A 27,830-nucleotide genomic window follows, 5' to 3' on the forward strand; every position below is an offset into this window, starting at 1 on the left:
TAATGGTGATTTAAAGAACCCATAAACAATACACCGATCTGATGAACCTGTCATGTAACATCAAGAATGTCTTACAGGGTTTCTGCAGTTTTGAAAAAAGTCTTAAATTTCACTCAGTATGCTTCATCAAGGCAGCACCACCTATTGGTCAATAAATGTGAAAAAATTGCTATTTGTCTGGGTGCAAACTCCGCCAAATTCACAAGCCACGGGGCTAGGGAGGAAGGACACCCAGGTTCCATGACTTCGTGAACGCGACTGGGGGTAAAAGCGCATGTTTTCGCCTCGGTTTCGGAGGGGAAAGGCACTATACAAAAGAAATACACAATACCAGCTGTTCCGGATTACCAAACTCTGTTCATACCTGAAAGAACACGGGAAGAATTGGCTAAACCCGGAGATTGTAAAATAGCTGCTATAGCAGCTACGTACACCTTCAGGGTGGAGGGGGACAGATGCCCCTCCAGCTACTCCTGCAGGAAGGAAAGCACTGACCCGACTGCGCATCTCTGGGGGCCTTTGCTATGGGAAGAACACCACTTAGCGAACACACACCACTTCATGGAATACAGCTGCCTCATAGAGGGAGCCCTGGCCTGAGTGATCGTGTTTACCACTGCAGGCAGGAGACCACTTAAGTCTTACGCGCCCCATCCAGGGACCGGTCGAGGAGGTTCCAGAAGTCTGGGCATGGGTGCCAGATGGTGTCCTGTCCATGAGAGAGAAGGTCTTTCCTCAGGGGAATTTGCCAGGAGGTGCTGTCGTGAGGAGCGTGAGGTCTGAGAACCAAGTTTGGGTGGGAAAATACGGCGTCACAATGGTGACTTGTCCTTGTTCTCCCTGACTTTACACAGGGTCTGTGCAAGTAGGCTCACTGGGGAGAACACATATTTGCACAGCCCCTGCGGCCCGCTGTGTGCCAGTGCATCTGTGCCGAGGGGGGCTCCCGTCATTGCATACCAGAGGGGGCAGTGGCAGGATTCCCGGGAAGCGAACAGGGCTACCTGTGCTTTGCCGAATTGACTTTAAATCAGCTGAACCACCTGGGGGGTAGAGTCTCCACTCTCTGCAGAGCATTGCCTGCCATGACAGCATGTCCGTTGAGGCTGCCCGGGATGTGAGTGGCCTGCAGCGACCTCAGCCGCTGGCAGGTGAGATGACGGGTGAGTTGCGACATGCGAGGAGAACGTACGCTGCCTTGGTCATTTATATGTTACTGTCGATGTGTTGTCGGACCAGACCAACATGTGCTTGCCCCTGATTAATGGCAATAACCTTCACAGGGCGAGCAGTACAGCCAGCAACTCTAGGCAGTTGATGTGCCAACACAGCCATAGTCCTGCCCAGGAACCTGACCCAGCCCGACTTGGAGACATCTGTGGTGACAACGACATATCTGGACACTTGCTATAGGGGAACTCCTGCCCGTAGAAATGCAAGGTCTGTCCAAGGGCTAAATAAGTGGCGTAACAGCCACGCGATGTGTGCTGCGGTGCCATGCCCATCTCCGATGCAGCGCTCAAGAACTCATCCTGCCACGATCACAACGTTGCCATGGTCATGTTGACACTACAGCAAGTTCTACAGGAAGCGTGGGTTGAAATGTCAGCTGAGTATCTGGACAAACTGACAGCTAGACTGCCAAGGATCTGCAAAGCTGATTGCTGCATATGGAAGATTTTTTGATGAGAACTCTTTGAAGTAGTTGAAGAAGTTCTGAAAAAACAGTTGGGTAGGAATGGAATACATGTAACAGGATTATGTATTTAAAATACAGAATATAAGTGTTACGAATTAGGGAAGTCAGGAGAAGGTAGACGGGAGGTGCGGATCCATACGCGGCTTTATTCTCAAGCAAATAATAAAAATACAACTCAGGAACAAAATAAAAGGTCCACAATGGGAAAAGGAAACTAAAACACGGGAGAACATAGAGGGGAAAACACAGGTTGGGAAAACATCCACAAGGACAAGGAAACCTCGCTCAAACAAGATGTCAGGAGCAGCGAACATGAACAAAACATCAACATTAAACAACGATCAACAATGACTGAACAAAGAACCAGGTTTAAATACAGGAAGGAACAAACAAGGGAATGAGGGACACCTGGAGGAAACAATCAGGGAAGGAGAACCAATCAGGGGAACACCAATAATAAAAAGAAACTACAGAGGACTACAACAACTAAACAGGAAACAGGAACTAAATTAAACTTTAAAATAACAGCACAAAAACAAAAGACAACAGTGAACATGACAGAATAAAATAAACTTACAAAGGACTACAAAAACCAAAACAGGAACTAAACTAAACCTCAACATAAAAGCACAAAACAAAAGACAACAGTGAACATGACAGAATAAAATAAACTTACAAAGGACTACAAAAACCAAAACAGGAAACAGGAACTAAACTAAACCTCAACATAAAAGCACAAAACAAAAGACAACAGTGAACATGACAGAATCCCCCCTCAAATGATCGGATTCCAGACGATCCTAAACAAAAAACAAAAGACAAAAAAACCTCACAAAAAACAAAGTGAGGGCACTAGGGGCAGACAGACAGACCAGGGGGGCACAAGGGGCAGGCAGACAGCCCAAGGGGGCACAGAGGGCAGGAAGGCAGTCCAAGGGGGCACAGAGGGCAGGCGGGAAGTCCAAGGGGCAGGGACAGGTTCAGGAGACCTGGGAGGAGGAGTGGCCACTGGGGGAGCTGGCGGAGCCAAGGAGGACTTCTGAGGCGGAGCCGAGGGCGGCTCGGGAGGCGGAGCCGAGGGAGGCGATGGCTTAGAAGGCTCAGAAGGCGGAGCTGAGGGAGGCTAAGGAGGTGGAACTGAAGGAGGTACTGGAGGCTCAGGAGGCGGAGCTGAGGGAGGTTCTGGAGGCTCAGGGGGCAGAGCTGTGGGAAGCAGGAGGCGGAGTCGAGGGAGACTCAGGAGGCGGAGCCAAGGGAGGCAGAACCATGGAAAGCCCTGGGGCTTCAGGAGGCGGAGCCGTGGGAGGCTCAGGAGATGGAGCCGAGGGAGATGGTGCCGTAGGCGGCTCTAGAGGCGGCGGCCTGGAAGGCTCTGGAGGTGGAGCCGAGGGAGGTGGCGCAGTAGGATGCTCTAGAGGCGGAGCCCTAGAAGGCTCTGGAGTCTCTGGGAGCAGAGCCGTAGGAGGCTCGGGAGGCGGAGCCGTAGGAGGCTCGGGAGTCTTTGGGAGAAGAGCCGTAGGAGGCTCGGGAGGCGGAGCCGTAGGAGGCTCGGGGGGGCATAGCCCTGGAAGGCTCGAGAGACTTGAGAGGCGGTAGCCCTCAAGTGGCTCGAGAGGCAGAGCCCCGGAAGGCTTGAGAAACTTGAGAGGCAGAGCCCTGGAAGGCTCGGGAGGCGGAGCCCTGGGAGGCTCGAGAGGCGGAGCCCTGGGAGGCTCGAGAGGCGGAGCCCTGGGAGGCTCGAGAGGCGGAGCCCTGGGAGGCTCGAGAGACTTGAGAGGCAGAGCACTGGGAGGCTCGAGAGGAGGAGCCCTGGAAGACTCGAGTGACTCGAGGGGCGCTGGCTCTTGGACGGTCATGGCTACTGGCACTGGCTCTTGAACAGTCATGGCTACTGGCGCTGGCTCTTGAACGGTCATGGCTACTGGCGCTGGCTCTGGGACGGTCGAGGCTACTGGCGCTGGCTCTGGGACGGTCGAGGCTACTGGCGCTGGCTCTGGGACGGTCGAGGCTACAGGCGCTGGCTCTGGGACGGTCGAGGCTACTGGCGCTGGCTCTGGGACGGTCGAGGCTGCAGGCGCTGGCTCAGGGACGGTCGAGGCTGCAGGCGCTGGCTGATTAGCCGTGGCTGGCGTAGGCGCTGGCTCGCTGACCGGGGCAGGCGTGGGCTCTGGCTCGCAGACCAGGGCAGGCGTGGGCTGGGAGGCGGAAGCCTGTCTTCTCTTCCTCCTCCGAGCGGATGAAGTTGACCGTGCTGGCTCAAGGACAACGACAGGCGTGGGGGTGAGTTCGCTGACAGGTGGGGCTGGCGCGACAGGAAGCGCCATGGACGACTGGAGAGTCACCACTGTGGGAGGAGAGGTAGGGTCCTCCTCAGCGACGCCCACAGTGAGCGGCGAGCCACAGACCAGCAAAGTCGCCTCCAGGAAGTCGCGAAGAGTCCATTCGCGCGTTGCCGGTGGCAACCGCTCCCTCAGTGCGGCGTTCAGATTGCCCCAGAAGAAGGATACCAGGGCTGAGTCCGGGAAGTCAGAAACGTTTGCCAGCTCAAGGAAGTCGCCAATGTGGTCCTCCACCGGTCCACCTTGTCTTAAGCAGAGCAGCCTGTAGTTCGCTTGTTGTACCGCTGGATCCATTTTGATTGATCGTTCTGTTACAAATTAGGGAAGTCAGGAGAAGGTAGACGGGAGGTGCGGATCCATACGCAGCTTTATTCACAAGCAAATAATAAAAATACAACTCAGGAACAAAATAAAAAAGGTCCACAATGGGAAAAGGAAACTAAAACACGGGAGAACATAGAGGGGCAAACACAGGTTGGGAAAACATCCACAAGGACAAGGAAACCTCGAACGAACAAGATGTCAGGAGCAGCGAACATGAACAAAACATCAACATTCAACAAGGATCAACAATGACTGAACAAAGAACCAGGTTTAAATACAGGAAGGAACAAACAAGGGAATGAGGGACACCTGGAGGAAACAATCAGGGAAGGAGAACCAATCAGGGGAACACCAATAATAAAAAGAAACTACAGAGGACTACAACAACTAAACAGGAAACAGGAACTAAACTAAACTTCAAAATAACAGCACAAAAACAAAAGACAACAGTGAACATGACAGAATAAAATAAACTTACAAAGGACTACAAAAACCAAAACAGGAAACAGGAACTAAACTAAACCTCAACATAAAAGCACAAAACAAAAGACAACAGTGAACGTGACAATAAGTAACTGTATTCCACTACAGTTACAATTTAAATCATTGGTAATTAAATACAGTTACATTCAAAATTACCAATTATTGGTACAGTTAACATGTGTATTTTATCTTACTGCACTGACAGAGTTTTTATAGTCAAAACAGGTGAAAAAAATCTACCAGTGTTGAAGAAGTAATCCAAAGTATTTAGAATACGTTACTGACCTTGAGAAATCTAATGGAATACATTACAAATTACATTTTACAGCATGTATTCTGTAATCTGTAGTGGAATACATTTCAAAAGTAACCCTCCCAACCCTACGTTATATATATATATATATATATATATATATATATATATATATATGTATATATAATCTGCATCTCAGAGGCAGTACAGTAGAGTCCACCATGAATAAACACCATGATTTATAAAGAGTTTTAAGTAATAAAGTAAAATTTAAGTAATAAATCACTTCTTTATTTTATGTTTTATTACAGTAATGAGAATAACATTCTCATTAATAAATATTCTCATGTTGACTTACAGGGGGAACGTCCAACATCGCCGCCACAGCCTCTGCCAAAACCACAACTCAATGACACCCAGTTCACAAAGCCAGAATCTCCACCGACCAACAGCCCACCAACACCTCCCACTCCCACGGCCAGCAGTGGGTCGCCCCAGAATCTTTCCACATCACAGAGCAATGAGCAGCTCACACCTGCCGTCAATGGAAATACTGTACCAGTCCAGAAGTCCAGTGTGGTGGATGCGGAGAGTCTGGTGCCCACCCATGATGAGCAGGGACGACCCATCCCAGAATGGAAGAGACAGGTGATGGTGAGGAAGTTACAGGTGAAGATGCAGGAGGAGGAGGAGAGCAAGAAGAAGGTGAGTAGATTAAGACACAGTCATGTGTTTTCAACATAAGCTGAGACAGTGTATCTGTCATTCATCCTATATAGCCCTCACATTATTTAGACACTGTAGCCAAAGCCAATTTGCTTATTAACATACTTAAAGATCTAATTAAATCAAAATAGGACTTTTTTTTTATGTTTAGTCCATTTTTTGTTTTTAGCTTTGAGGTGACCTATATACTAGTGTTCTCCTGACAAAATAAACTTTTAGCAAATATAAAAATATGAAAACAACTTCCATCCAAAAAAAAAATAATGATGACTTATCCTGTTTGCAGAGGCATATGCCATTTTTTGTCCAATAAAATGCTAGAATGTGATCATCTCCTCACCCTAAGGTCACAAACACACTGATCTAAGTTTGAAAACTGTTTTCAGTTCCTCTCGCATCATTAGTTTTCCAAAATATGCAGTAATAGAGAGCCTTTTCATAAGCCATTTTAATGTGGATTAAAGGCATAAACGTAGCAAAATCAATGATTTCAAATGAAAACACATAATTGTGGACTTGCTGCATTCCATTTAGCTTAGACAAACAAAATGTCCTACTTGAAAAAGTGCAATAGAACGGTACTTGAAATCGGTTGGCTATTTAATGTTATTAAAAAATACGTAATTAATGCAGAATTACTTTTTTACTTCCTGAAACTTCACTAATGTTTCTTCACTTCACTTCTTGTGGCAAAAATTGGTATATATACATTTTTGTGACATCAGTTGATTAAAACGTTTAATTTTGTTTTAATCCAAACAAAGACTTCCACAATGTAAAGATAGAAATGCACTAAAATAGCACCAACTCAAGTAACATTAAACGTTTCCTAAATTCTAAGTGGGAGTTTGACTAATTGAAAGAACTAGTTTCCCCATTGGTTGCATATTCATTGCAATGGGCATTAAATCTCTTAAACTCTCTTCCTCCACAATATTAATCTGCCATTAGACCGTGACGATCCGCTTTGTTAAAGCAATCAGCAATGAACTCACCATGAAAAGCACTTGCAGAAAACAACATTTAATTCTGCGTTTTGTTGATAGTTATGACTTGACGTGCTTCTGTGGTAATTGAAATGCGCCTTAGGCGGAACGATACTTGATTTTTATCGAAGTCCCATTTGGGCTTGTTTTGTACATCAAATAGTGCTAAGAGCTCCTTCTCCATCATTTTTATCACTGACAGGGAAGCTCTGTCAGAAAATAATACTTTTGGGAATTTAAATTAGTCAAATTAATGAAAGAAAGAAAACGGCGCGTGTCAAACCATTTCATGGGGTCATTTAGACATGAACTGTGAGATTATTCTACATGCCTGTAGTTTTTTAAATGTTTATCTAGACAGATGTTAATAAAAATATTCTTTAATGATTGAACTTTTACAATTAATGATTGGGTTTATGGAAATGAGGCCATTTTCTCAGCTTACGAGGTCAAAGCTATCCTCCTGTAGTTTTATGCATTAGTTCTAGTAGGATGGGGCGTTGTGTCACTTCCTCAGATTTTTAACTATGTTTATTATTTTAGATATAAATTGGAGCTTTGAACTTGACCCCTGATCTATCTACATGGAGGATAGCTTAGGTGTGAGTGTTTGCATGAAGTGTGATCTTTGAGTATTGATCCATCTTTGAAATTAGCCAGGTGATCTCTTCATTGCAAAAATTATGTTTAAACAGTTTATAAATTCACTGTATCTCTGACTAACAATAGCAGTGCTGTGTGGTTCAGCAAACTTGTTAAATTATAGCTCTGAAATATTTCTTTAAAGGCAGTAATTTTTAGGTTTTCGGGTCAGCAGGATTTGTCAGCACATACATAAGTCAAAGAAGTTAGGCTGTAGTTGATGGTTCCTTTACGGGTTAGTTGATGTTGTATTGTTTGTTTGTTTGTTTGTTTTTTTGGGGGGGGTCCATATACAATATCCCTTTAATATATGCCAGCAGTGTTCTCTGCTTTCAGAGAACAACTCTTCTGATTAGAAATGGGTCATATGATCACAATACCATTGTGTGGGTACTACATTTGTATCGTTTTTTGTATAGGGAAGATTTTGTACTCTGCAAACAGAAAATACTCTTCCATTAAAGCTGAAGTGAGTGTTTTCTCAACTATAAAATTCCATCCAAGCTTAATATGCATGCAATATGACAGCTGAGTAAGATATTTGTAAGTTGATTTCCCAAAAAAGTGTAACACTGGCTCCGTAATGCTATCTAAACAGCAACATTGTCTCAAACAATGGTATGAGTTTTGGGCGGGATTATCTGTTTTTGTACCCTATGACAGATTTGGGGATTGTTCAGGAAAACTATTTGAAAACAATTATTATTTTTGCAATTCTGTTTGGTGACACTGCTGGCACAGATTTACCTTTAAATGCTATTATCAAATCACTTTTGTTGTCATATTTGTTGTAGGAGAGTACATGTTATTTTTTTTATTATTTTATTAACACAGCTGTCTTGACTACACTGATTTAAAAATTGTCCCTTTGAGAATTTTAGAAGTTTTGTCCTAGGTTTTATCACAGTGCCAATATTCAAGTAAATGTTGTGCAGTGTGGCATTTGGTTGGATTTCCCTTTGCTTTGTGGAGTGATGCAGTGTTTAATTTGGGGCTGCTGTGTCCATCCCAAGTCAAGCTTAAGTGTGTTTGACATTTACTAATGAAGTATGAGTTTAATGTGGCTTACTGGCGATGGTGCATGACAGCTCTTAAGTTTTTTACATGGGGATTCAGTGGTGTGATGCAAAGCCCTTCACACTGCAAGTGACGATTAGATGTTGAAATGCAAGTTGGTCATCTTGGGCATTGTACTCATTTAGCTGTTTATTTTTATGTTAAACTTCTTGTTAATATCCTGAAAGTTTCTTAACAGTTTATCTAGATCAGGGGTGACTAGTCAAGTCCTCTGGAAACACATTCCAAAAATAATTTACATAGAAACGTACACTTGAAATTCACATTTAAAGGAATATTCCAGGATATTTTCAATTGAATGGTTATGCAATACATCTGTTGCGTGCTTTCGAAAACCACCTAGCATGCAAGTGGCCAGCACTGCGAATACATTTTAAAAATATGCTATCACAATATTTTGAAAGTATCTTGGTTACTATTGTAACCCCCGATCCCTGATGGAGGGAACGAGATGTTGTGTCGATGTAGTGACACTAGGGGTCTCTCTTGAGAGCCTCGGTTGCCTCTGAACTAGAGTAAAGGCCAGTGAAAAATTGGCGAACAGAATTTGCATGCCCCTCCCCCAGACATACGGGTATAAAGGAGGGTGCAATATCAGGTTCATTCAGGTTGTGCACTAAGGAGCCAAGAATAAGGTTCGGTCTTTACAGCGGTTGGTACAGTGTTGTGGCAAGAGGGACACAACGACTCATTCACTCATCAGGGAATGGGGGTTACAACAGTAACCTAGATGTTCCCCTTCTGTCACTCACTCAACGTTGTGTCGATGTAGTGACACTAGGGGTCCCTATCCAATAATGCCACGACAGTGAACCGTTAGGTGAACTGCTGATGCAGGTGCAAGCAAGCTATTGCGTGCCAAAGTAGCAGACCGCATCAGGTTGCACGTAACCTTCCCCAACGGGCATCCCTGAGGGGGGTAACAAGCGATGTGACAAGCATGGGAGCAGGCCGCGGCCTTTTCTCTCTCTATGTTTTGCGAGAGGGGGCCATCTAACGCTATAACATGCATCAGGGAAGGTGTTCTTTTCCAATCCTATTCTTTCAGGGCGAAAAGACCCCATGGAGACCACATCCTGCCCAGGCTGGGGAGGTAAACATGTGGCAAATACGTCACATGGGCTTACAAGCCACACATGGAAGTGGCAAGGTGGTAGGTCCTACCTGGTGAGGGAACAGCTCTACAAACACATCGACCGGAAGCAGAGGGAACTGCCCAAGAGAGATGCAGGTCTGCCGACAGGGGCACCGTACTGCGGAAAATACGACACAGGGTTACAGTGATAACCAACACCTGCGGAGTACCTAATCCTGTACAGAGTAATTAGAAACCGTAGTGGGTCTGGTCGGGAATTCCTCTGCTGAATTCACGAGCCAGAGGGCTAGGGAGGAAGGACATCCAGGGAGTGCGAGTTTGTGGGCTCACCTGGGAGTAAGAGCGCGCGTTTGCCTCAGAGGAGTGGAAAGTCGCTATGCGCAAGCGATACCCCCGGTCAGCTGTACCAAGTTCTATGTGCTCGGACCTGACAAAATACTGGACGAGACCAACTCAACCCAGAGATTATAGAATCTCTGCAGATGTCTGCTAGGGAGGTGCCGTTGGCCAGTGCCCACGAGGATGCCACACTCCTCTTAGAGTGTGTCCGAACCCGCAAGGGGGCGGACACTGCCTGGTTCTGATAGGCCAATGCAATGCGTCGACGACCCAGTGGCAAGCCTCTGTTTGGAGACAGCGTTCCCTTTCCACTGTCCACCAAAACAAAGAGCTGCTCTGAACATCTAAAGCTCCGTGTGGGGTCCAAAATAGGTGCGCAAAGCACACACTGGACACAGCAACGATAAGGCTGGGTCTACCTCCTCCTGGGGCAGCACTTGCAGGTTCACTACCTGGTCGCTGAAGGCCGTCGAAGGCACCTTGGGCACATAGCCTGGTTGGGGTCTTATGATGACATGAGGATCTGCTGGACAGAACTCCAGGCAAGAGTCGCTGACAGAAAATGCTTGCAGGTCCCCAACCCTCTTGATGGAAGCGAATGCAATCAGGAGGGCCGTCTTCAGGGAGAGGGCTTTTAGCTCAACTGACTCTAGGGGCTCGAAGGGGTCTCTCTGAAGGCCGGAAAGGACCACTGAGTGATCCCATGAGGGGAACAGGCATGGCCTGGGAGGATTCAACCTCTGGGCGCCTCTAAGGAACATGATGATCAGGTTGTGCTTCCCTAAGGACTTACCATCCACTGCGTCGTGGTGGGCTGATATAGCGGCTACATACACCTTCAAGGTGGAGGGGGACAGCTGCCCCTCCAGCCTCTTCTGCAGAAATGAGAGCACTGACCTGACTGCGCACCTCTGCGGGTCTTCAGATCGGGAAGAAAACCAATTTGCGAACATACGGCACTTTAGGGCGTAAAGCTGCCTGGTAGAGGGAGCTCTGGGTTGGGTGATCGTGTCTACGACATCTGGTGGTAGGCCACTTAGATCTTCCACATCCTGTCAAAGGGCCAGACATGGAGTTTCCAGAGGTCTGGGCTTGGATGTCAGAGGGTGCCCCGTCCCTGAGAAAGAAGGTCCTTCCTTGGGGGAATCTTCAAGGGAGGTGCTGTCACGAGGAGCGTGAGATCCGAGCACCAAGTCTGAGTGGGCCAACAAGGAGCTACAAGAGTGACTTGTTCCTCGCCCTCCCTGACCTTGCACAGGGCTTGTGCAAGTAGGCTCACTGGGGAAAAAGTGTGCTCCCGCAGCCCCCAGGGTCAGCTGTGTGCCAGCGTGTCTGTCCCAAGGGGGGCTCCCATCAGGGAGTATCAGAGCGGACAGCAGGAGGATTCCCGAGAGGCACACAGGTCTACCTGTGCTTCGCCCCAGCTCGTCCGCTGTCGTGTTGAGGCTGCCTGGTATGTGAGTGGCACACAGTGTCATCGGCCGCTGCTGACTACAGAGGTGAAGATGGCGGACGAGTTGCGACAAGCAATGAGAGCGAAAGTCGCCTTGGCGAGTTATATATGCTACAGTCGCAGAGCTGTCTGAATGGATCAAGATGAGCTTGCCCTGAAAGGGTGGGAGGAATCTCCACAGGGCAAGAAGTACAGTCAGCAACTCTAGGCAGTAGATGTGCCAGCCCAGCCGTGGTCCTGTCCAGGAGCCAGGATTCGAGGCATCTGTGGTGACATCGTATGCATCAACCCGAGCGGCACGCTTAGGATACCATATGCCCCAGGAGCCTCTGGAACTGCCACAGTGGGACCGCTGTGCCTTGTCTGAACAAAATTAGGCAGTTTAGCACCGGCTGCGTGCGCTCGCTTCACTCCATTCCGAGAGAAGAGATGCTCTGGACCAGGAAGAGCTTGTTCTTTTCCTAGTTGACCTGAATCCCTAGGCGGCTGCTGTGCTTGAGCACTTGGTCCCTGTAGGCACCCAGTGACTTTAGAATCAGTGAGCTAGAATCAGCCAGTCATCGAGGTAATTGAGTACGCGGATGCCCACTTCCTTAGCGGGGCAAGGCTGCCTCTGCGACCTTCATGACGGCACGAGGGGACAGGGGCGAGGGGAGGCCCTGGTACTAGTATGTCGGGCCGTCGGATGCGAGCTATAGGACGGGTGTGTGTTGAGACAAAATTGAGACGTGAAAGTACATGTCCTCCAGGTCTACCGCTGTGAACCCATCTCGATGCTAGACGCACATTAGAATAAGTTTCTGCATGAGCATCTTGAACAGGAGTCTGTTTAAAGCCAGGTTCCGAACTCGCAGGTCCAAGATTGGCTGCAACCCACCGCGTTTCTTAGGTATGTTAAAGTGAGGGCCATAGAAACCCTTCTTCATCTTGGCTGGAGGGACAGGCTCTTTCGCGCCTTGTGTAAAAGTGTTGCGATTTATGCCCGCAGGGTGTTGGCACTGAAGTGAAGCGGATGCCACTGAAACGGGGCGAGTGCCTGGCAAACTGAATCGTGTAGGCAAGTCGGATGGTCCTGTCCAGCCAGCATGACGGGTTGGAAAGCGTATGCGACGCGTCCAAGGTCCGAGCGGGGGGCACTAAAGGGATAATCACGTTTGATGTACCTGGTGGGGCTTCGCAGCGGTAGGGAGCAGGTAATATTATGTCGGGGAGCAAAGTTGTGTCCCAAAACAGTTGTGCTGTGGGAAAACTCAAAGCACTTACCTACCTCCACACACCCAGAGGCCAGCCCCGTAGTGGCCATCTCGCTCCCTGAGTCGATCATCTCAGAAACACTTGGGAGCCTTTCAGGTTCACAAAGGGTTTTGTGAGACGGGGACGTCAGCTTCCTGCGGGGAGCTCTACGCTGGGGCCGAGAGCTGGGCCTGGGTTGGGGCGGAGCTGCCTGAGCTTTTGCAGATGCAGGGGGGTGCCCTCGGCGAACAGACGGAGTACTTGCTCTTGAGCGACGTGGAGGCATGATGTGTTGAATGGCCTCTGTCTGTTTCTTCACTGCTGAAAACCGCTGGGCGAAGTCCTCAGTGGCGTCGCCAAATAGGCTGAGCTGGGAGATGGGGCGTTGAGAAAGAGGGCTTTGTCAGTATCCCGCATCTCGAACAGGTTCAGCCACAGATCATTCCTGGACCATGAGGTTGGCCATTGCCTGTCCAAGTGCCCGCGCTGTGACCTTCGTGGCCCGGAGGGCGAGGTCAGTTGCTGAGCGCAGTTCCTGCAGCACACCAGGATCAGGACTACCCAAGTGCAGTTCTTTAAGTGCCTTGGCCTGGTGGGTTTGCAGGAGGGCCGTGGCATGCAGAGCGTAGGCAGCCTGTCCGGTGGCTCTGTAGGTTTGGACACCAGGGACGACGTTGTCCTACAGGCCTTAAAGGGGAGTACCCGAACCGAGATTGAGAACCAGGTAGCCATGTTTTGCACAGGTACACCACATCCCCTTTATCCAGCTGGGGGACCTCCGTGCACCCGTGGATCGCCCTGCCGTCAAGGTTAGTGAGAGCGGACGAGCGAGGAGGTCTGTTTTGGGCAGTAAAAGGTGCACTCCATGACTTCGTCAGCTCGTCATGCACTTCTGAGAAGAAAGGAACCGGGGGGTTTCTGGTTGTGAGCGGCACCCTGACCAGAGGAAACAATCGTCTAGCCGTGAGGGCTGAGAGGGGCCAGGGAGTACCAGTCCAGCCCAACGCTCATGGCGGCCTGGACATCTGTGCGTCTGCCTCAGGCTGGGCGAGCAGACCCGAAGGTGGCAGCCCAGTCCTCAGCATCAGATGCTGCAACACAGTGGCAATATATTCATCCAGCTCGGGGGGGTCCGAAGGAGACATCAGACTGGCCGTGGGGCAAGCTGGTCTCGCATCATACCCGGACAGGGGCAAATGAGCGTGCTGGGGGGCGGGTGGATCATGGGGATTTACCCGGCGAAACCGTGCCCGCTGCATTCTCCAGATCGCGTTCATTGCCAGCCTAGTCTTGAGAGACTCCTAGTGTCATTACATCGACACTACGTTGAGTGAGTGACAGAAGGGGAACTATAATACTTAAACATTAAACAAGTTAACATGAGACTGGTAAATCACTTACCAACCCTGTCTGTGTAAAGCTATGTTCAATCGTGTCAAAAACTCTGTCATGATCAGCTTAAAAAGTAGACCAGGTTGCTTTTACTTGGTATCTGAACAAGAATACCAGGGACCTTCCTGGTACAATTGTCTGTAAAGTAAAAGTCCATAACCAGAAATTTCTCTACTGAGAAAAGTGGTCCCACTTCAAAAGGATGATTTTAAAGCTCAAATTACACACATTTTACTTAAAAATGTATGTAATTGCATAAACAAAAATGCAAGCCTACCATTTTGTGTTTTACACTCTCTGGAGCACTTTCCCCAAATGCTTCCATTATAAGTGCATTAACTTGGGGCCTGGGTAGCTCAGCGAATAAAGACGCTGATTACCACCCCTGGAGTTTGCAAGCCGAATCCCAAGGCGTGCTTAATGACTCCAGCCAGGGAGGGTAGAGTCACATGGGGCAACCTCCTTATGGTCGCTATAATGTGGTTCGATTTCGGTGGGGCGTGAGGTGAGTTGTGTGTGGATGCTGCGGTGGATGGCATGAAGCCTCCACATGTCTCCGCGGTAATGCACTCAACAAGCCATGTGATAAGATGCATGGGTTGACGGTTTCAGACGTGGAGGCACCACGGATTGAGGCAAGTCACTACGCCACCACGAGGACTTAGAGTGCATTGGTAATTGGGCATTCCAAATTGGGTAGAAAAAGGGAGAAAATTTAAATAATTAAATATATATTTTTTTAATAAGTGCATTACCGTTAATGCATTTACCATAACTTTTTACATAATGAGAATCGAGTCAAAATTATTGTAGTAATCACCAGCATGCCACAGATAATGTCCGTAGACATTATGTTGAAAATAACCTGAAATATTCCTTAAATATATTTAAAAGATTCCTACCTAAAGCCTTGACATTTCATTTCAATTATCTAAGACGATTTTGAATGCTAAGCTGCTGTTTTTTTGGCTGCAGTTTCCTTCAACTCAGTGATAACAAGGCGGTATCATCGCACCACTAAATTCATGTAAAATTTGAAAGTTTGAAACGGCTGAGTTGAATAGCGTGTGTGTAAGGCATCGGATCCATGGGCTGAAGGGCACCTCGTCCTCTGTTTTTATCCCTTTCTATCTCCTCCTCTGCCCCTACTGTAGTTTGCTGCCAGTGGATACTGTCAGGCCCAAGACTGGCATTATTCTCATGTGCACAATGCTATATTGGGTCCATTTGGGGAACTAATGACTGAGGACGACCTCATCCGCATTGAGAGGCAGATTGAGAACCTGCAGGTCATGCACAAAGTGACAGAGGTGGAAAAGGAGCTGGAACAGCTGGAGCAAGAGTTGAAGCAACTCCTGCCTGTATCTGCGGCCTTGAACCAAGACCACTTCTCTGTCAACCCCAAACAGGTTCATGGGCAAGCAGAGGACTTACCTGCCTGGTGCAGCAAGATTTCCACGCTTCTCAAAAGCATGGCCATTCTCCTCGCCACTCTGGGTGGTAAGGAGGTTGATATTCTGGAAATGCTCACTCAAGGATATACGTACGAAGGCCTGAAGAGTGGAAAGGGCCAGACGGAGATGTCAAATTCAGTGGCCTCTGGGAACATTGGCCGTTCGCAATCATTCTCCACTCGAGAGGAGGTGGAAAAGGAGATTAAGCAGTGCGGTGTGTCTGTAAAGAACCTGAAAGCCAATTATGAAATTCACAGCCAGTCAAAGTATGAGGATGACAAAATGAATCAAATATACAAGCGTACAAGGTCCTTGCAAGCTGTCAGTGAATACAGTTACCCATCAGAGCCCATTCTTGAGGATGAGTTACTGTTCTCTTTAAGTGAGAGCCAATTTCAGATTGGAGATGGACTAATGTTAGAGCAAGATCCAAATGTAACATTGGTGCACGAAGAACCTATAACACAGTCCCATGCCACTTTGATATACAATGGGCCTGAAAGTACAGGACAGTTGGACTCAGAACTAAAGGAGCATCCTGACCTTCCTACGAACAATGCACTAAACTCAGAGCATCTCACAAGAAGTCTCGAGGTGCAGACAGACCTGAGCTATGTTCAAGAATGTATTGAGATGCGAAAGGAGAGGATTGTGTTTCTCTTCCTGGAACACTGGAGGAAGTACACTATGACAGAGTCCTACAAGTGTGCAGGAAGAGGCAAGACTCTAAGCCTTGAAGTGAATGACTGCCATTCCTTGTATTATCAAAACCTAGCTGAGCCACATGATACTCTGCAGACAGATGACGACCAGCTGCTGTATTTTATGAAGCAGAGACAGGTTGTGGGAAATCTTCTTGGCCACTGGAGGACCATAATGAGCCAGGTGCCCACGCGGCAAATCCGCCGACTCAGTCGAGCTCAGATGATCTACTGGCCTGAGCACTTCCTTCCTCACATCAATGGGTCGCCAGTTCAATATGAGAGTCTAACCCTTGACCTTTTCATGCTGGGATACTTCCAGCTGCTCGAGATGAACATGTCCCGCAGCGAACGAAAATTCCGCCACTTGCTTTGCTATGAGATGTTTGACCGACTTGGTAGCCACCCATGGGAAGTAATCCGCCAGTTCCACCGAGAGGTGATGGAGAGCATTGAGAGAGGGAAATGTGATTGGTTGGATGGCTTTGAAGATATCAAGATAAAGTATTTTGGTGAATCTGTTGAGGGTGGCGGGCTCCTTGAGGCTGCCAAGCTCCTTCTGCCACCAGAGGTTCTGCAGACAACCATGCACCCAATGCAAGGAGCTCAACCAGAAGCAAGCCCCTCAAGTTCTTCACCACCACAATTTCCCAATGAACATCCAGGACAAAATTCAGAGAAGGGTTCTGCACGGTCCTGCCAAAAATTTTCCTTAGAGAACCCAACTGAGAACATTGCAAATGACTCAATGGCACTGAAGAGTACCACTGAAGTTCAACTTCCAAAAGATGCTGTTGCAGTACACTTTGCTGCACAACCAGAAGACGCACAGGAATCCACAACAGTTGAAAGTCCCCAGACTGCACCCACATGTTCTGGGAATGAACAGATCCGAGCAAATACCAAAGAGGAGCCTAATGAAGACTCTATAAAGCTTATCTATGAACTTAAAGAGTTTAGCAATGAGGAGATTATTCGATACATTGATCGAAGCTTCGCCTTCTGGAAAGAGATGGAAGCTGATATGTTTGACATCTGATTTGGTCAAATTAGTTGAAGGATAAAAAAGTGATCAGTTGACAGAATAAAAAGCTTGTGTTAAGCAGATCAGTCAACAAAACAAGGGTTGTTTGGTCAGGGAGGCAGCTTACTGCTAAAAACATTTGGATTGTCAGAGAAACAATCAAATGCTGACCTTAACTGAATGCAACTGTGTCCTGTCATCGTATAGCATCATTCTGAAAGCAACTTTGAACAAATATGTATTCATATTGGTTTAGGAACCTTGAAAAGAGATGCATGTTGGAGATGCAAATGCACACAGGTATTTAAAAGCCTTCTTTTGATATTTTACAAATATTTGGGGTTGTGATATAAAAAATACATTTGGACCTCAAAACTCAATCTTGACAGGATATTTTTCCATTTCTACCATGAAACAAAACAAAAAATACATAGACGTCTGTGAAAGTTCACATGATGCTTTCTTATAGAATATTAACTCTTCACTGAGTATAATTTTTACATATTAGCATTAATATAATGCAGTCAGACTTTACTGCATTTAACAGTAGTATCCGTCTGTTAAAAAATTTACATTGAATCCATTGTTAAATTAAACTATTTTATTTAAATGTATTTATTTGGATGTTTGATACACATACGTGCATTCAAGGTAAATAGTTTATCAGTATGTGTTCCCTGGGAATTAAACACATTATTTTAGTGTTGCTAGCGCCACGCTGTACCAGATGAGTTTTAGGAAATTTAGCTCATACTTTGAATAAGAATAACAAGGTATTTTTATTAGAAATAAAACTTATAAATATTCTTAAAAAACATTTAAACCAGTGTTTTTCTATTAGATTGCATTCTCACTGATTTCTTCATTAAGAAAAGCCATTTAAGTTTTTTAAATTTAATCAACATACAAGTGAGATTATCAACTTTTTAACTTCTATAACCATTGGCTGTCACCACAAAAGAGAACTACTACTACAAAGTGCTTAACATCATCAGTTTTACATTGTTTAATCTCTGAGTGTCATAGTAATTTATGCATTTTAGCAGTAGTTCGATCTTAGTGCTTACAGCATTCTCGATTGTTCTTACAGTGTTTTGAGATATTTAAGCTGTTTCTGAACATAATCAATGCCTTTATTATTAATTTAACCAAGCCTTATTTGAGTGTGAGTATTCTTGACCATTGAAAGCTTTATCTTTAAGTTTGATTGTCTTTTGGCAATGTTGTTTTTAAGAGGTTTTAAGAACCAGATATATTTCTACAAAAGATGTTAACTGCAAAAGTTTTTTTGTTTGTTTTTTACATTTAACATTGAAATGTATATTGTTACACATGTAACCTCTGTGTTCCATCTAGCCATGTTTGAAGTGTTTGTTTGAAATATAAATAAATCTGAAGTTTGTTATTATATACTAAAGCAGAGATATTTTATTTGTGATATCCCACTATATCATTATTAATAAAACGATTGAACTCCTTTGTAAGGGCAATGATTTATAAAAGGCCAGATTTACTTAACTATTCATTTAGCATTTAAGGTTTCCTATAATTTTGCTCTACAAATATAGAACTCTAATTAGGTTCCATGAACTTGGCTGGGCAAAGACTTAAATAAGAATTAGACAGTTTACTATGGCATTGTGGCTATTTTTGTAGTTAAGCTCAAGCTCTGGTTCTTGAGGGCATTCGGCAGCCATTTTCTTCAGAAGGCAGGGTTAGTCCAAGTGTGATTTCATCTAATTTAACTTGTAAAATGGCTGAAAACTGTCACAGCAAAACAATGACATGCTCCATCAGTGTTAAATGGTAGAGTACTGCAAAAATTCAAAATATACACCATGTTCAAACACTTTTTTGTGGTATACACTGTATCTTATAAGATAAAAGTATATTTTTTTCAGAGATAACAAAAACCTCAAATGGTTGAGAGTGTTGTTATAAATAAGATAATGTCACAATACAAAAAATCTTAATGGGACAAGGCTTTATTTTCATTATCTATTTATAAAATATGATCCAGACATGTTTATTTACGATACTTTAATACAGTGGTTCTCAACCGGTGGGGTAACACTCTCCTGGGGGGGCGCGAGTAGGCTACGATAGAAGGGAAAAAAAACTGAAAAAACTATTTTTTGGGCACATTTTCTTTATCACTAAAATATTGTCATAAAAAGTTATAGTTTTGTATATACATAAGTCCTTAATACAAATTAAAATGTGTTTGGACTGATTTAAAAAAAAAAGTTTTGAACAAATTTGATTGGTTTGTCGATAGTGAGCGCAAATGCAGGTTATAAGCATAAGCGGTTTCATTAAGCGAGTCATTGAGTCGTTCATTCAAACGATTCGTTCAAACGGCCGATTCATCAAGAATGAGACAGATGTTTGTGAATGGGTCATTGAATCTTTGACTCAACCGATTCGTTCACAACACTGAATCATTCAAAACACGATTGAGTATTGCTGTGAGACGCGCTATGCAAAATAAATAACAATACATTGTTGTAACAGCAATATCTCCAAGTTTTGTTTTTCACTGTAAAAATGTCATGATTTGCCAATGCAAAGAGATTAGCACTGATTATAACACAAACAAATCATCCTCCTGGCGGCTTTTTTTTTTTGTCAAAAGCGACAAATCCAGCGACTTTTACTGGTGTTTTTGGAGACTTTTGTGGTGTTTGGAGACTCGAAAGCACGAATCACTCTGCAGTTAGGCCTACTCAAGTCAAGTCAAGTCAAGTGGTTTTTATTGTCGTTTCAACCATATACAGTTAGTACAGTACACAGCAAAACGAGACAACGTTCCTCCAGGACCATGGTGCTACATAAAAACAACAAAGGACCAACATAGGACCACATGAGACAACACAACGAAATAAAATACCTATATAAACTACCTATATATACCTATATAAAGTGCACATGCAAACATGTGCAAAAAGTACAGGACAGTACAACAAATTACTGACAATGAACAGGACAATAGACAGTGCAGCGCCGACCAGTACTCAGTAGTGCAAAAAGATGACAGTTTCTAAAAATGTAAACATAACATACTATGAGATAATGTTCTATGCACATAGCAGTTATTGAGGTAGCAGACAGTTATAAAGTGACAGTTATTAAAGTGCAACTCAGGACACGTGTGTGTCAAACCAGTCTCTGAGTATTGAGAAGTCTGATGGCTTGGGGGAAGAAGCTGTTACACAGTCTGGCCGTGAGGGCCCGAATGCTTCGGTACCTCTTGCCAGACGGGAGGAGGGTAAAGAGTTTGTGTGAGGGGTGTGTGGGGTCGTCCACAATGCTGGTTGCTTTATGGATACAGTGTTTTTTGTAAATGTCTTTGATGGAGGGAAGAGAGACCCCAATGATCTTCTCAGCTGTCCTCACTATCCTCTGCAGGGCTTTGCGGTCCGAAACGGTGCAAGTCCCAAACCAGGCAGTGATGCAGCTGCTCAGGATGCTCTCAATAGTCCCTCTATAGAATGTAGTGAGGATGGGGGTTGGGAGATGTGCTTTCCTCAGCCTTCGAAGAAAGTAGAGACGCTGCTGGGCTTTCTTGGTGATAGAGCTGGTGTTGAGGGACCAGGTGAGGTTCTCCGCCAGGTGAACACCAAGGAATTTGGTGCTCTTGACGATCTCCACAGAGGAGCCGTCGATGTTCAGCGGAGTGTGTTCACCTTGTGCTCTCCTAAAGTCAACAACCATCTCTTTTGTTTTGTCGACATTCAGGGACAGGTTGTTGGCTCTACACCAGTTCGTCAGCCGCTGCACCTCCTCTCTCGTTGACACACAAAAATAAATCACTGCATTTAAATTGACTCACGACATAGCTTTCCATTCACTCTAGTCTAGTCTCTTGCCAAGTTCGCTTGTGCCAGCTCTCGCTAGTCTTATCAATCTCGATTTACATAGGCCTTTACTACAAAACCCCAACATTCTTTTTAAAGACTAAACCCACAAACATTCTTTTTTAAGATTAGATCAAATCTTAGCCCTAGCCAGTATTTTTTTTTTAACTGCTAGGCAGTAGCTACACTTAGGTAAAACTACCCACACGACTAAGACACACACACACACACACACACACACACACTGACGAGGACTACAATCGTTAAGTATTAAAATAAAATCTGTTCAGCAAGTAGCTCCACTTGTGAAATGGACACATTGCATGGTCCATCGCGAAGCACTAGCTGCTAAAATAATGCCGGTTCTCTTTGACTCCGTGCTGAACCAATCCGTGAAAATAATAAATCTCATCAAATCACGGCCGCTAAACTCTCGCTTGTTTGGGTCCTCTGCCAGGAGATGGGGTCAGGGCACGAACAGCTGCTTCTGCACACTGAAGTTCGCTGGCTCTCCAGGGGGCGGGTGTTACAGAGGTTGTATGTGCTGCGAGAGGAGGTGAAGTGGTTTTTGACAGAAATCAAATCAGATCTGGCGAAGCATCTGCATGACACTATGTGGCCACTATGTGGTCTCTGTCCTATTTGGTCGATATATTTGACCGCTTGAATGGCCTCAACCTGTCTTTGCAAGGCCGCGAAACTCATATTTTGCTAGACCTCTGGCATGGCCGCATCAGTCGAGGGAACTGCGACATGTTCCCCAGCCTTGCAGACTTTATCACTGATGCAGGCACGTCACACGATTTCTCCTCCCTATTTCAATCAGCGTCTGAGCACCTGTCAGCAATGAGAAAACAATTTGCGACATACTTTAAAGAGGATTATCGCTCTTATGCGTGGGTTCGAGATCCGTTTGTGTGCACAGCAAACAAGCTATCAATTGATATGCAGGAACAGCTTATTGAGCTGAAGTGTGACAGTAGACTGAAGGAACTCTTTAGCTCCTGCCCTCTTTCGTCATTCTGGGCAGCACTGATGCAGGAATACCCTGAACTCTGTGACGTCACCTTGAAGATTCTCCTTCCTTTCGCGTCGACATATTTGTGTGAGGCAGGATTCTCAAAAATGAATGCACTCAAAATGAAATACCGCAATCGTGCACAAATCGAGGATGATTTGAGGCTATGTTTATCAAACATTGAGCCAAGAATTGAGGATCTTTGCAAGGTAAAGCAGGCTCGGGTCTCACATTAACATCACCTACCAGCAAGCTTCTGTAAAAAATGCAGATGATGCCTACTATTAGGCCTAGTAATAATAACAATAATAAAGCATAAATTAATATCAGAGGTCTGGTGCCAATTCCTAACTATAGCAATAGCCTAGTAATGATAATAGGCCTACTGATGATGATAATAATAATAATAATAATAATAATAATAATAATAATAACAACAATAAAGCATATAATTATATAGCAATAGCCTAGTAATGATGATAGGCCTACTACTACTCATAATAATAATAATAATGCCTGCAAGCTCACATTAGAAGTCTGGTGCTACTGCCAATTATAATAATAATAATAATAATAATAACAATAAAGCATGGGGCGGGGCGGGGCGGGGGGCACTGGGGCCCCAACTGCAATGAACCAGCTTTGGGAGGGCCCAGCTTGCAAAAGGTTGAGAACCCCTGCTTTAATAGATGTTTTGGACCTTTGATAGTATCTTTCTGAACTAAGGGGGATTTGTAGCTTTTACAAACCTTACAACTGTCCAGCAATGAACTACCTTATACTTTTGGGGATTTATTATGGCCTTGTTTATGAATGCCTATTATGCCCTTTTTGTGAGCTGATTCAAAATATCACTCCAATTTTTTCCAATTATTAGGTAAGATGAGCACATTGTCAGAAATAACAATATTGCATTTTGAATGGAAGGATTGATGGAAGTTTTATAAAATGAAAATTTGACACTAAATTCTGATTGGACAAGCCACATTGAAGCTGTTGTAAAAGCATTATAATCCTGCAAAGTCTTTCTAGCAAGTCAGTCCACTGGCGGCCATTTTTGGAGCACTCTCTGGAAGCTATTTCCAATCATATCAGTGCTGCTCTTATCTACTTGAATGGGGGAACACCAATATCTCAATCTTCAATTTAATAGTAGTGGCCTGTCTCTGCTAATAGTCTCTGTAAATATTCCTTGAAACCGCATATTCTATTAATTGACTACTTTATTTAATAGAACATATTACATTTATGCCTTTGGCCAATGTCTTTATCCAAAACAACTTGACATGACCTTGGTGTTGCAAGCAATATGCAACTTGAATGTTCATCAGCATCATTATTCTTTTTTTTTTTTTTTTTTTTTTTGGACATAATTCCCAGGGGAATAATGAAATATTAAGACATAGATTATCTTACCTTGATTCTCTGGCTTGTGCCAATGAGGTAATTGATCTGTTTAAAGGGGAAATGAGAAGCTGATGATGTTCACCTCATCTGCTGCTCTATAGTTACTAGCTATATGGAGGCAGGAGATCGCTTTTCTCTTGGTGGTAAACACTACAAGGAACCTGTCTGGGAATGGAGAAAGTTTGGAAAAACAAATCTTTCGCCAGCGCAAGATAAATTATTATTATTATTTTAACTTATTAGGAGTATTTTGGTGGCACAATTACTTCTTTATGTGAATTTGTTCAAATTGTATTATGTTATTTTTGAAGTTTTCTTAGCACCGGGTTCCTCAAGTAAATTTGATCATCTTTAGCCTTACATTCTGTCTACCCCAGACATGAGCAGCCTAATACGACAAAAGTAAATCACTCCCTTTATAATCAATGATTCTGTTAACATTAGATACGCAAGTTGCGGTGTGCCGACAGTAATCTGCCATTTTGCGCTGCACGCGTTGGTGCTGCTCCTGGCAACAAGACAAATAAATGGTTTAGAAGGTTTTTTTGAGGCATCCAGTGAAGACAGCATCAAGGAATTGCAACAGGGTGTTATTCTAAATACAACAGTACAAAAATGTAAACATGGGCATTCAGAACTCAGCACTCAGCCTTATAAAGTATACTCTGTTGACCGCCAGTGAATATGAACGTGTTTGACGCATGCGCACATGACTGCTTTATGATATTCTTTTAAGTACACTCTCATGGAAAGGGGTTTGTCTGCATCCTGCAAGACTACTACAAGACACGCCCACTACAAGTTACGCCCCCTCAAAATAACCAACGATATCCTGAAGTCTTGGAACAATTGGATGCCACATTCATACTGTACATTTGTTGTGATTATCTGGAGTACCACAGCAACCATTCACCTACACCTATACATAACTCTAAACCTAACCACAAAGGTTTTAAAAAAGAAAAGTTTGTAAAATCATAAAATATACAGCAAATTAGAGAAGTTTCATGAATGTGGAGAGGAGAAGATGCTAGCGGTATGTTAAGCTAATAGGCTAACCGATTAGCTTGTAAGCTAACTGGAGAAAACAGAACAGATAATATCTTACCATTTATATCTTTTTTATTATTGAACAAGAAGTAATTGTACAAACACCTTCAGGAATCGAGTAAATAGTACTTACACAAAATGTCACATTAAGCAAGTACCATTTAAATCTCTTGTTTAATAATGTGATATGTGACATAAAATTTTAAGGTTATTCTTTGTTTTAAAGAATTAAGAGAAAATGAATTATACAGTGATTGCATAGGATTTTAAAAGTTCATGTAGCCAGTAGAATCACTTGATGATCCAAGGGGGGTGTTACGTGTACTGGGCGTGATGTGGAGTGGATACAGTTGAAGTCAGAAGTCAGTAAATCTCATTTTTTAACCACTCAACAGATTTAATATTAGCAAACTATAGTTTTGGCAAGTCGTTTAGGACATCTACTTTCTGGTTGTGATTTTTCCAACAATTGTTTGCAGACAGATTGTTTCACTTTTAATTGACTGTATCACAATTCCAGTGGGTCAGAAGTTTACATACACTAAATTAATTGTGCCTTTAAGCAGCTTGGAAAATTCCAGAAAATGATGTCAAGCCTTTAGACAATTAGCCAATTAGCTTCTGATAGGAGGTGTACAGAACTGGAGGTGTACCTGTGGGTGTATTTTAAGGCCTACCTTCAAACTCAGTGCCTCTTTGCTTGACATCATGGGAAAATCAAAAGAAATCAGCTAAGACCTCAGAAAAAAATCGTGGACCTCCACAAATCTGGTTCATCCTTAGGAGCAATTTCCAAACACCTGAATTAACCACGTTCATCTTTACAAACAATATTACGCAAGTATATCCACCATGGGACCACTCAGGAAGGAGACGCATTCTGTCTCCTAGAGATGAACATAGTTTGGTGGGAAAAGTGCTAACCAATCCCAGAACAACAGCAAAGGGCCATGCAAAGATGCTGGAGACAAGTATCTATATCCACAGTAAATCGAGTCCTATATCGATATAACCTGAAAGCATGCTCAAAAAATCGTGGACCTCCACAAATCTGGTTCATCCTTAGGAGCAATTTCCAAACACCTGAATTAACCACGTTCATCTTTACAAACAATATTACGCAAGTAAATCCACCATGGGACCACTCAGGAAGGAGACGCATTCTGTCTCCTAGAGATGAACATAGTTTGGTGGGAAAAGTGCTAACCAATCCCAGAACAACAGCAAAGGGCCATGCAAAGATGCTGGAGACAAGTATCTATATCCACAGTAAAACGAGTCCTATATCAATATAACCTGAAAGCATGCTCAGCAAGGAAGAAGCCACTGCTCCAAAACTGCCACGAAAATGCCAGACTACAGTTTGCAAGTGCACATGGGGACAAAGATCTTACTTTTTGGAGAAATGTCCTCTGGTCTAATGAAACAAACATTTTACTGTTTGGCCATAATGACCATCATTCTGTTTAGAGGATAAAGGGTGAGGCTTGCAAGCCGAAGAACACCATCCCAACCTTGAAGCATGGGGGTGGCTTTGCCGCAGGAGGAACTGGTGCACTTCACAAAATAGATGGCATCACGAGGAAGGAAAATTATGTGGTATATTGAAGCAACACCTGCAGACATCAGCCAGGAATTAAGGCTTGATCGCAAATGGGTCTTCCAAATGGACAATGAAGCATACCTCCAAAGTTGTGGCAAAATGGCTTAAGGACAACAAAGTCAAGATATTGCAGTGGCCATCATAAAGCCCTGACTTCAATCCATTAGTAAATTTGTGGGCAGAACTGAAAAAGCAGGCAAGGAGACCAGTTCTGTCCAAAATTCCAGCAACTTATTATGAGAAGCTTGTGGAGGCTACCCAAAACGATTGACCAAATTTAAACAATTTAAAGGCAATGCTACCAAATACTAACAAAATGTATGTAAACTTCTGACCCACTGGGAATGTGATGAAAGAAATAAAAGCTGAAATAAATAATTCTCTACTATTATTCTGACATTTCACATTCTTAAAATAAAGTAGTGATCCTAACTGACCTAAGACATTAACAAGATTAAATGTCAGTTTAAATGTATTTGGCTAAGGTGTATGTAAACATCTGAATTCAAATGTGCACTTGGGCACATGCAACAATGATGCGCACAGACAAAAACTCTCCTCATGTCGAAAAAAATCTGGGCCACATGGAAGATTTCAGAAGATATCTATGTATCTATGTATTATTTTAGTAATTAGTTCAATTATGTATGTATTTATTTATTAAATTGTTTATTAAATAATATATTTTTTTATTTTTCATTTATTAGATTTATTTTGAAGTAAATAATAAGTTTTGCATTTCATAATTGTTTTTTTTTATATTTTTTTTAATATTTGCAATGCTTTTTGCATTGTAGATTTAAATTCTGATTTATTTTTAATTATTTTCTGGTTACTGAGCTTTTAATATAGAAATAGTATATCAACGTTGTATGCTAGTATTTAGCATACTTTAAAGGTTGCACTCCATTGATTTGTGTTTTTTACATTTAAAAAGACCTTGACTAAATTGTCTTAGTCTACATGGCTTGATACAAATGCAGTTTGAACACACTTTGATTTTGAAAGGCTACCCTGTTTTTGATTAGTGTTATCAATGTGATCGTGGGGTTGTTTATATGAAGCTTTATTAACCTATAAAATATTTACTGTTCTCATGATTGTCTTGTTTCTCTTTGCTGTCTCTGATAGGCTGAAGAAAATGAGGCCCGTCTGGCTTCCTTACCTGCTTGGAGGAGAGATATCATGAAGAAAAAGTTGGATGAAGAGAAGTAAGTTGAAGCCAGAGCTCTTGCTACTTTCCCTCTACTTGCTTTGTACTTTAACCTGCTAATTTTGTTTTTCTTAGTATAATCAGTAGCATGAAAAAGCATTTTAAAAACTTTTATATTCACTAAAAGTCATGTTTTCACTTTTCACGCAGCTCTGACCATGGTAAATGCCTGCCTATAACTATCCTGAGCTTTAGGGTTAATGTCATGCAAAACAGATGTAATTTCAAGATTTTAAATAGTTTAAAGCTATATAGAATTTGTTACAATTTCTAATATCAAATGCAATAGCTTTATTGAAATTGATAGACCTATAAATAGCCTAACAAGTGGGACAAAGACAGATTTCTTCTAAGCAAATCTGAGTTTTCTGTCTTTTACTCTCATGATCATTTTTGGATTGTCATAGAGTGGTGATAGCAAGTAAATAAAACTGTATGTTATTTTCTGATATTGATGCTTT

General features: G+C 43.7%; 1 protein-coding gene across 1 annotated transcript in view; it reads left to right on the plus strand.

The window, feature by feature from the left end:
* LOC127620526 (espin-like) overlaps positions 1-27,830 on the plus strand; it is a 169,127-nt gene that overhangs the window by 138,907 nt on the left and 2,390 nt on the right. Inside the window, 2 exon segments of the mRNA XM_052093657.1 lie at positions 5,459-5,803; positions 27,288-27,367. Of these exon segments, the coding sequence (XP_051949617.1) occupies positions 5,459-5,803; positions 27,288-27,367 (425 nt within the window).

This window comes from Xyrauchen texanus, chromosome 27, assembly GCF_025860055.1.
Source record: "Xyrauchen texanus isolate HMW12.3.18 chromosome 27, RBS_HiC_50CHRs, whole genome shotgun sequence".
NCBI classification, from domain to species: Eukaryota; Metazoa; Chordata; class Actinopteri; order Cypriniformes; family Catostomidae; genus Xyrauchen; species Xyrauchen texanus.